Raw genomic sequence first — 10,907 nt, 5'->3', positions numbered from 1 at the left:
AAATAGCACTCTCTCTCCGTGCCTTAATTTCCTCCAGAATCTTAACTACCTGCGTAATTACACATTTACTTACGTCTGCTTTTCCTCACTAGAATGTAATCTCAACAACGTCCCTGTTGATTCTCAGTTCCTGGTCAACAGCAGGCACTCAAGACTTGCCTTAGCGCATGCTGGGTGCTCTTTCTTGGGAAGGTGTGTGACCAAGTTTACTAAGTCACACAGTAATTCAAGATGGGCATCATCGTTACTGTCATCATCTCTGATGAAGAAATTAAAGCACACTACTTACTATCAGTAATAAGGCAGAATTTGAACTCAAGACACCAGCCCTTTATAATCCCCATGATATACTGCACCACTCTTGGCTAATAGCAAATAATTACTGTAGTGCTTTTCCCTATACTAGACTCTTAGAAATTCAGATAATCAAAATATCAAGTTTCCTAAAATTGCCTAATATCTTAGAATAATAGATGTGATTTTTTTTTTTTCGAGCTCGGACTAATAAACAAGGGCAGAACAGGAACCACAATTACACCTCCCTTCGGCCTCTAATTCTGAGACCCATTTCCACGAATGCTCTCCGGATTACAGACATACTCAGGTAATTCTCCCCGCACCGTGGAGATTACCATAATTAGCTGCCATGATTAGCGCTGGTTCAGAAAGGCAAATCTCAAATACAAACGCTGCAGAGATGCCAAGCCTCACAAAGGGCCCCTTTGGGACTATAGCAACTCACTCAAGCCCCTTGCTTATTAGTGTGACGATTCACACAGTGCACTGGGTAAGCCGAGGATGTCACCTAATAGAGGGCATGTTGTGCAGCCTTATCCGAGAAGTTACATAATAATGCTAGAGTGGATATACCATAAGAGTCTGAGCTTTAGAATGAAAGAGAAGCGCGTGTATTCCCTGGGAAGTATTCCACAAAGAATGTCGGGAGATTTTTCGGAACTCATTACCCCAAACTAATCAAGTGAAGTAAACTAGCTGAGGACAGAGACCAGGCACCTGCTGAAGAAAGCTTCTTCTAGGACCCCGACACGGGTCTGCGCTTCCCTGGGGAAGAGAGCCTTGGTCGGTGTTCTGCAAACTCCCTCCCTGGAGTTCCGGCTGCTTCTTTCTTTAGGATCAAATACAGCCTTCTGCGAGCTTCGGACCCTCCGTTCTCTTTCTCCTCCCGACAGTGAAACCAACCTTTCCTCCCACTCGGTTGAAATTCTCTGAAAGAAGCCACTCCGGGTCTCCTGCTTTGGAGTCCCCCATCTTCTCTCGACCTTGCTCCCCAACATCCCACCGGCCCCCCAGGATGCGGAAGAAGGTGAGTGATTAGGCAGCGGGCCAGGAGGGCCAGAAGTGTCCCCGGCACCTGTCACCTGGCCCACCTGGGCCCTCCCTCCCCGCCCCCCCAGCCCCACCCACCTTCCCGCCGACTAGCCACCGCCCTCCCCGGCCTCCAGCCACGGTCCAATGGCCGTGGGGCAGGGCACGCTGAGCAAGCCGCGGCGCCCCGGTCGCGTCCCCGCCCTGTTCCCGGTTCCCGGTTCCCGAGCCGGGCCCTGCCGCCTTTAAATGCCACCCCGGGCCGACGCACTGCGGCCCTTGCCACCGTCCTCCCTCCGCCGCCGCCGCGACCTCTGCGCCGCTCGCCTCCCCTACCCTCCCCCTCCCGGGCCTGCGGCCGCGCCAGCCTCCGGCGTGCGCGCGCCCCCGTGTGAGCGCGCGCCCGGCTCGGACCCGCGCCCGCCGCCGCGTCCCCGCCGCTCGCTGCAGGAACATGGCGGGGTCGGTGGCGGACAGCGACGCCGTGGTGGTGAGTGCCGCGGCCACGGGCGGGCAGGGAAGCTCGGCGGGCCGGGGCGAGGCTTACGGAGCGGCGGCGCTGCAGGAAGCGCCGTACCTGTCAGCCGCCGCGGGCTGGGAGCTCCGGGTCTCGGGGGCGCGGGGCAGGAGGGCGCCGGCCAGGTGCGCGCCGGGCGCGTGGGCGTGCACGTGGGTTAGTGTGGGGCCGCGGCCCCGGCGGCCGGGGAATCCCCCCCTCCCTTGGGGACAGTCCCGCTCCCGGGGCTCCCGAAGAAGCGGCGCGCTGTCGCTGCTCACCAGCCGCGTCCCAGAGGACAGGCCTGGGGGCAGAGGTTCCGAGAGCATTTGTGCTTGGAGAGGGGCCTGCAGCCCACCTACACGGACTTTGCTTCCCGGTGGGCCGCGACCTTGAATTTGATCCGGTCTAAGAGTCTGGGGATCAGCAGAGGCTTAGATCGGGTGGAAAGGCCGGGTTTTGTTTCGCGGTTATTTAATGAGCTATAAAGAGGCATCATGTGCAGACACTGCCTATGTGTCTGTGGAGGGCTGCTGGATTCCCACAGATTTGTGTTGATTCCTCCCTGCCATTCACTCCCTGATAAACAAGGGTCTGTGGAAAGCCAATCTGTGTGCTTCTATTTTTAGAAACTTGATGATGGGCACTTAAACAACTCCCTGGGTTCTCCAGTTCAAGCGGACGTGTACTTCCCACGACTGGTAAATCAATGTGCCCAATGTCCCTGCCTTTATCATTCCTTTCTGATGCATTTTCCTTGCTTTCTGATGGGTCAGGGCCGAGGGCCTGGCTCTTCTCTAACAAACAGCCTGTAAACTTCCTGTTTCTCCCCTCTTCCTCGGCAGATAGTTCCATTTTGTGGGCACATTAAAGGTGGCATGCGACCAGGGAAGAAGGTATTAGTGATGGGCATCGTAGACCTCAACCCAGAAAGGTAAGCCTAGAGCCCTACAGTTGCTAAGCTGTGGCTGCCTTCTCTTCCTCTCCTTGTGGACAGTGTTACTACTTAGGAGCGCCAAGAAAGTACCATGTTCCCATGAAAAGAATGTGTATGAATCCTAGCCATCATCTCTCTAGATAGCTATTTATATCAGCCATGACAAAAATAGGCCTACAGTTTCTTCTTTGACCCTTGAAGAGGCCAAAGGATTTCTTTTTCTTTTTTTATGGTTTTGAAACATTGTAAAAACTATGTGAATAAATAAGAACCAAACTTGACAAGATATCTCCCTTGTCAACTTCTGGCACTGTTTTTGAGAATTCTGAAATGGATTAAGGCCCGGGTGGCCCGGGGCATTTGAAGTCTTCAATTGCAGTTATTTTCAGTTCGGAAGTTTGCACCAGAGCCTGCTTTAGGTAACAGAATCTATTGGTTTGAGTGTAATCCTCTCCCTGTTTAAACACTGTGTAAACAGTAGCGGCCCATTAAAAGCAGATGAACCCACAAGAGGAGGAACTGGGTCAAGTTAAAATGTTACCTCTAACTCCAGCTAAACGACACTGTTTTCTTTTTAGCTTTGCTATCAGCCTGACCTGTGGTGACTCGGAAGATCCCCCTGCCGATGTGGCAATTGAACTCAAAGCTGTCTTCACTGACAGGCAACTCCTCAGAAACTCTTGTATCTCAGGAGAAAGGGGTGAAGAACAGTCGGCGATCCCTTACTTCCCGTTCATCCCGGACCAGCCATTCAGGGTAGGTACCTCGAGTGCCTGAGCCGAGCGTTGGCAGGGCTCCTGCTACTCCTTATCTGCCGCGTGCCAAGAGCTCTTTAAGAATTTCTTCCTGGTCCAAGAACCTTGTCACCCTGCTGTGGGAAAAGGATAAAAACACAGAAGAGATCTGCTCGCGGATAGTGGTCAATACTTGCCACAGGGGCGCTGGATTCTGGTTAGCCTGTGTCTAGTTAAGCCTGTGCATACCTAACTGTTAAATGCTTAACCACAATTCTCCTTAGCCAGCATGGAGGTATTAATTATTTATTTGTTTACTTTTGGGGCGGTTCTAGGGCTGAAGCCCAAGGCCTTTGTGCACATTAGGTAAGGTCTACAGTTCAGCTACAACCCCAGCCCTCTTCTTTATTTCTATTTTGAAACAAGATCTCACTAAATTGCCCAGGGTGGCCTTGTATTTGTAATCCTCCCAGCTCAATTTGCAGAGTAGCTGGGATTACAGACCTGTATCGTCAGGCCAAGCTGGGAGTAGTTAGTAAATAATCTGTGTGATTCCCAACATGGTATTAGGCACGGAGTGATAACCCACCGCCAAATGTCTGATTCATTATTAAATATTAATAAGTATCCAGAATTTTCCTGTTTCTGAGCCTTTGAGTAGCTCAAAACCGTATTAGTTATGGGTTTAAAACAATTTAGTGATTATTATTTCATTTTCTCTCATTCCCTTTGCTAATGAGTCCATATTTGTGTATTTATTTTCCCCTATGGGTTAATTAAGCCTGTCTGTTTCATGGTCACAAACTGTGTGGCTGGCAAATTTCTTCCCTTGGGCTTGGATAATAGAGGTTTGCTCCCTCTGTCTAACAGAGGAAACACAGCCCAAACTTGCTATCTCATCAGTCAGCAGTAGCAATACATTCCTCTGCAGAATACTGCCAAATAAGAGGTTCAGCTCAGTAATATAAAAAAGGACTTGCTGACACGTCAGGCCTGGTGATGAGGCCCTTGTCTACATAGACCTTCTTACCCTACTTCACAACAGTGGCACCTTGGTCAAAGGCTCCAAGCTGCATATAAGCCAGAACAAGCAAAACAGCTCTTGGTATGTTGTTCTTCGTGTGGAGCTTCTCAAGGCCTTGTGTGCTTATTTCTCTTTCTTTATGGTCTATGGCAAAATAAAAATCCATAACTTTTTTACATCGATGATAGAAATGAGGTTGTCCCCTTGTAATCATAACCTAAGAAGTTACCCTTTACTGCAGATCCTCCTTTAGAACGGTAAGCCCTCATGGGCTCCTCTTGTTATGCAGTTCTTAAATGGTAAGGGGTGTGTGTATGTATGTGTGTGTGTGTGTGTGTGTGTGTGTGTGTGGTCATGTGTGTGCTAGAAGGCTGAAGGGCAATCCAAGTATCATCCTTAGGAACACCGTCATTCACCTCCTTTGAGACAGGGTCTCTCACTGGCCTGGATCTCATTAATTGGGCTAAACCAGCTGGCCAGTGAACCAAGTATCCCCCCCACCATCTCTACAATGGGTACAACAGGCACATTGAGGATCTGACATTTCAAGGGGAGTTTGGGGGAGAAGAGAATTAAATGTGGGTCCTCTTACTTGCAAGCCAAAGTGCTTCACCAACTGAGCTGTCTCAGACGGTAAATCTTCACACATAATTTGTGATTATAAGCTTTTCACTAGGAGGAATACAGTGCTTCCCAACAACAAAAGGAACTTCTTGGTGATATAATTTGAACAGTAATATGAATTAAATGTGACTACTACCGCATATGGAGTTTCCTGCATAGTGATTGCCAGTGCGTTTCTAAAAGTGTCATAGCACAGCCAATTATTACATCCTATGGTGGCCAGGTGGTGGTGGTAGCACACACCTTTAATCCCAGCACGGAGACAGAGGCAGGTCAGCGTGGACTACAGAGCAAGTTCCACGACAGCCAGGGCTATACAAAAAAAAACTCTTGTCTCTAAGAAGAGAGAGAGAGAGAGAGAGAGAGAGAGAGAGAGAGAGAGAGAGAGAGAAACCTCTATGATGAATTGTAGAAAAGGTTTTACTGTGTGGAATCATGTTTGTTTGGCTTAACAAAACCTTGTTAATTACACATTCTTGGTCTAGTGGTAATTACTGTGCAGCCCTCCCTCTGCCTTAGTGTTTACCATGTTTGTCTAGGCTATTATTAGATGCTGCTAATGGCTACCAGTCATGCATCAGGAGAGGCTCCCCTGTACGTGGGACTGTTCAGCGAGTGACATGAAGGCACCAAGTGTTGCATAAACAGATCTGTGCCCCTTTATACTTCTGCACGAAGTGCACAAGGCGCTGTCGCAGCCTCTGCTACAGAGCGGTGGTTCTCAGAGTGGGTTCCCCGCTCCAGCACCTCATCCCTTCCTTGGCCCCGTTGAGAACGCAGTTTTTCAGCTGTGCTCTGGACTTCCTGAATTGAGAGTTGGAGGAGTTGAACCCAGCAGTCTGTATTGCTTTCTGCATCTTGTGATGTTTGAGATTCACTGGGGATGTGCCTTTTTTTCTCCACAATGAAGTATGGGTTTCGTGTTGGGTTTTCTTTTTTTTTCCCTCCAGCAGGATTCATCCAAAATTGTGCATTAAATTATTATTTTGTTTCTTCCAGGTGGAGATTCTTTGTGAGCACCCACGTTTCAGAGTATTTGTGGATGGACATCAACTTTTTGATTTTTACCATCGTATTCAAACATTATCTGCAATTGATACCATAAAGATCAATGGGGACCTCCAGATCACCAAGCTTGGCTGATGTTAGAGCGCTTCTATTTTAAATCCGACCAGGTGCCACGACTACATGACTGTCTGAGAGAAGTGTCCTAGCAAAATCTGGAGACTTAAAAAGAAAACAAAAACGAAAGGCAAACTTCGCGGTCTCTTTCCATGCAGTGTAAGTCCAGAGTGACAACTTCATCTGTGGCTTGCCCAGTGGAAGAAAGCTCGCAAGAAAGACATCGAGCCATTGTGCGCAGAACAAAGTAATACATTTATGCTGGATTTTTATTCAGACTAAACTAAAATGGATTTGTGATGATTTGTGATTTGGTAGCAATTATTCATCGTTTCAGAACAAGATGATATTTAGGAGCAAAAGTGCTAAAGACCTTAAAAACAACAACGGTACATCAAATCGATGCATTTCTGCACGAAAGTGGGATTGCATAGCACAACCGACATTTTAGTCAGGGTATTTACATAGAATGTAGATTGTGCAAGGTTTGGTTTCTTACGCTTTCTTGGGGGTTGTTTTGGGTTTGTTCTGTTTTTTAGCACAGCATCGTGTTAACCTGGATCCTTACGCTTCCTCCGTTATTTATTTATATTCAGTGTATGTATTCGTGTCCTAGAGAACGAGCAATGTCTCCAAATTATGGACTTAGGTCTGAGGGGGAAGATTATGTATTCCAAGCATAAACAAGTAGATTTACACCTTAAAGAATTTGAGCATATTCTCCACTCCCTCAACTTTGGCTTTCTGGCTTAAATTGCTATACGTGCTTTTGGGGAAAATTTACAGCATTTCGATAAAACTCCAGTTTTTGTCGACAATGTGAACTTCTGTTTACATTGCTTTTTCTCCTTCCTGTGAATTAGCACGGTTTTGGCTTCCTTAAGGCTAATGACTTCCTAGATTTACGCAATAGCTCATTAAGTTGTTAAAATAATGGAAAGCATATAAGAGGTGATTGCATAGACAACTTTAAAAATAACTATTATATCAGTTTTTAATAGTATACTATGAAAATGATTCCAGAACACAGTGTAAGGCAGAAGCAAACTGCCCCAAATTACTTACTAGGAAATAATTTATATCAACTTAGCTGTTAGCTCATTGTATAATTTTTCTTCTGAGACCCTCCGCAGTATCCCTAAGCAATGCCTTTGGAGCTTCTGAGGAGATGATGGACAATGGTGGGATCCAGTTAGGTTATCTGAGAGACTAAGTCTCACGATTTCAGGTCTTTGAGTCCACCCGTAGTGTTCATGCTTCTGGTGAAACTGCTTCCCTGCGTTTGCGGGACGAATCAAAGCGAAGCTGTCTCTAGTGGTAGACTGCAGATTATTGATGTCTCTGCAAGGGTGGGGATGGTTAGAATCGTAGGATTGTGTTTCCCACACTGCATTGGTCCTGGAGAGAAGGGCCCTTGGCATTGCTTTGGCCTTGTAGTGGGAGAAGAAGGGGTGCTGGGTGGGGGTGTGTTTATATATAATTTAGGTTTTGTTTGTACAGTGTCTGTATCTTCTTAGGGCGTCCCCTTGTCCTGCTTTGCTTTTAAGGTTTTTTTTACACAACATGCAGAGGCACTGAAGTGGCCATGTCATCTTCATGTGTCAAGAATGTAGACAGTGTTTCAGAACCAAAGTCTAAGATAAATAAAGCAAGCTAAAATAATGAATTTTTTATAGATGATATATTTGGATCCTTCTCAACTTTGAAACTGTTTAGCGCAGTTCCATGGTGTTATATACAAAGACTCGTCGGCCGAGAGCAGCTGCATCTTCCGGAGCTTTTTATTCCCCCGGCGGAAGCCGTAGTCAGCCGTGAGAGCTCTTTTGTAGCTCCAGGTATTTTTTAAGCCTGTGATCAATTTCTCACGGTTTGACAAGCCACTTTTGTGAGGAGCGTTTGTCAAAAGACCTAGAAAGTACCCTGAAATCTATTTGTTTGGATTCAACTCCTGCAGTAAGCACCCCTCCCCACAGGGGGCTCTTCTGAGTGGCCAGCCATCTATCATTCAGCAGAAGCTTGGGGAGTGACTCCTCTCTCTGCCTGTCAGCTACCTCGTTAGCAGCCGATCCAGTGTTAAACCATCACCCGACAGGGCAGTGGGGTCCTCTGACCAGCCTCCTGGGGTCTATCTAAGTGGCGTGTTGGGGTCATTGTGGACTAGCTAAATAAATGAGGACACCTCCCGCTGTCCTAATGGCTAGGTAGAAACGAGGACAGAAGTCTAGGGTGGGAATTTCAGGATGAAAAATGTGGTTTGAAGTTCCATGGAGAAAGTATTTGCATACGCAGGGAGCTCTATCCACCCAGAGCCCGAGTTCTGCAATAACCAAAACCTAGTGATAACAGGCTCTGGGGAAATAAGAAGCAGGCTTTAGACAATCTGCAGCAAAATTAGAGTCAATATTTATCAAGTTAATAGAAGTGACTTCTGCTTTCTGGGCTGTTCCTGAATTGTCTTAAAATTAATATTTTTTTAAATCTTGAAGCCCGGTTTCAAGTCTTGCCAAGTTCTCTAAAAACCCCCTAAGAGATCACTCTTAGAATTGTTGATGCACTTAACGACAAATCCATGTGCATTATGAGAAAATATCCAAAACAGGATTGAGCCCTATTGCCTTGAGAAAGCAGCTTTGGCATTTTCTGGCATTAATGTAAAGATGATGTTCCCAGGATGACGTATTTTCAAAGAAACACTTTCTTATTTACTGCGTGGTGTCAAGTGTTGTTCAATGTGTTGTTACATTATGTCACTGCTGAAAGTTATTTGCACTATAATAAAGGAATTTTCTACAAGATAGTGTCTGGGTTATTACACGCTGCATTTGGCCCTAGATGTAATGTACTACCATAGACCATGTGCTTAAGAGTGGCTCCTCTATCTCACATACTCTAAGACCACCTACACATGTGTTTCCCATGCTGATAAAGGCAAGGAAAATGTCTCAGAGACCTAATGAGCTTATATTGTGGATGTCTGGGTTCTGTTTTAATAAAAAATGAAACAATGACATTCTGCATGCATTGACCTGACTGTTTAGCATCCAGTTCTGCAAGGTTGAATGCATGTGTATATTTAAATATAAGGGAATTTCATCAGGATGCAGATTCATTGCGCCATCCCCCAAATTCCCTTATATTTAAATCTGTCTCCAACTTCTAACTTTGGTCAGGCAGCGCTGTAGCTCTGTATTTTCTGTCATACTGTAAGTGATGAAGTCACACAGCATTTAGAGTTGGCTTCTTGGGATTCACATGATGTGTTTGAGATGCATTCCTACTGTTGCCCCTGCTTTCCCCCATGTCACTGAGCGGTAAATATTCCACTCTCTGTATACTACAGAGTATACAGTCGGGTACTTGTCTTTATCTACTGTCTTTCGGGATGTGGTGGACCCCTCCCCTCTCCACCTTCCCCTCAACACCCCCATCAGGTGTTGCTGTGTCGTTCAAGCTGCCCTCAGAATCTCAACCCTGCCTCAGCATCTCAGGCTTTCCTGAAGTTCTCTGGCTGCCAAGTGAAGAGACGGGGTGCTTAATATATCTTTTGGGCAGTGAGGCATTTTCTTTTGTGTTCTCTCCCGGGGTTTGAATGATTCGGGAAGGATTTGGATCATTTGACTATTCACCCTTGGAATAAAACTGGGAAGCTTATAGAAGCATCCCCAGCTTCCGTTACCAATAGAGTGACAAACTCGCATGCTGAATTTAGGGTCTAACTCCTAAGTTAACAAATCCCTCCCTTCCCTTTTTAAGAGGGCAGAACTGTGAGGTTTGCTACTGGCTCTGTCCTGACTTTTGCAGTTTAATCCAGGCAGAGAGAGAGCTGCTAAGGTGAGACAATTTGCTGGGGCTGCCTCTCCCCCCCTTCCAGCCTGGAAATGTCCTTGGGGGATAGGACATTTTACCAGTTTTTGTGACAGCATGCTAAATTAGATGCTCTAACAGAGATCAGTAATTAGAGCCTCTAAAGGCTCCAACCACTTAGGGCTGTCATTCATTCAACAGGTGTTTGTTGAGCTGTGCCAATTGCTGCTTAGACTCTTAGATCCTCCAGTGAGTAAAAAAGACCCAGGTGGCTTTAAATTTCGACATGCTTAGTCACCCAGGATGTCTAGCCTCGCCTCTAGGAAACTGTATCTGGGAATCTGGTGGAGCCCGGGAGTTTTATGTCAAGAAGAGCATCTTACAGGTGGGTGGTCTTAGATCCGGGATGAAGCAGCTCTTCTTCAGACGTGCCCAGTTGCTGAATCAGTCTGTTGGCCGTGAGTTCTGATGGGCAGATTGGATTGCTGCTCAATGGGCTTCCCAGTGTCAGCTCTGCCCCTGGCATCACGGGGCAAGCCACATCCTCGCTTTAACCTCTCATCCCAACTCCTGCCTCTTCATCCAAAATGCACTGTAGTGAAAGGAAATTTGCCTTCCTAAAAATGTTGTCCTTCCTTATTTAAAAAAAAAAAAAGAAAAGAAAAGAAAAGAAAAAAAAAGAGGACCTGGCTTCAAACTTTAAATAGTGCACACTTTTAAAATAATGCACACCTTTGAAAGCCTGAGATCCTGGGAGAGACTCATCGTCATTAGAGTTCTAGTTATTCACTGTGAGGCCAAGATGTTCAGTAAGGCCAGGACATGGTGCCTTGTATCCTG

General features: G+C 46.5%; 1 protein-coding gene across 2 annotated transcripts; it reads left to right on the top strand.

The window, feature by feature from the left end:
- Positions 1–1,200: 1,200 nt before the first annotated feature.
- Lgalsl (galectin like) lies at positions 1,201–9,056 on the top strand. 2 transcript variants are annotated; one of them, XM_048435499.3, is made up of 5 exons: positions 1,201–1,324; positions 2,452–2,523; positions 2,668–2,756; positions 3,338–3,515; positions 6,141–9,056. In XM_048435499.3, exons 1-5 carry the CDS (start codon positions 1,313–1,315, stop codon positions 6,282–6,284), a joined length of 495 nt encoding a protein of 164 aa, XP_048291456.1. In that variant the 5' UTR covers positions 1,201–1,312; the 3' UTR covers positions 6,285–9,056. The 2 variants fall into 2 exon arrangements, with proteins under 2 accessions (XP_048291456.1, XP_085548377.1); XM_085692251.2 differs by lacking the exon at positions 1,201–1,324 and adding an exon at positions 1,581–1,816.
- The last annotated feature ends 1,851 nt before the right edge of the window (positions 9,057–10,907 follow it).

Source organism: Myodes glareolus, chromosome 8 (assembly GCF_982192425.1).
Source record: "Myodes glareolus chromosome 8, mMyoGla1.1, whole genome shotgun sequence".
Taxonomy (NCBI): Eukaryota; Metazoa; Chordata; class Mammalia; order Rodentia; family Cricetidae; genus Myodes; species Myodes glareolus.
This window is presented reverse-complemented; position numbering and strand designations above follow the sequence as displayed.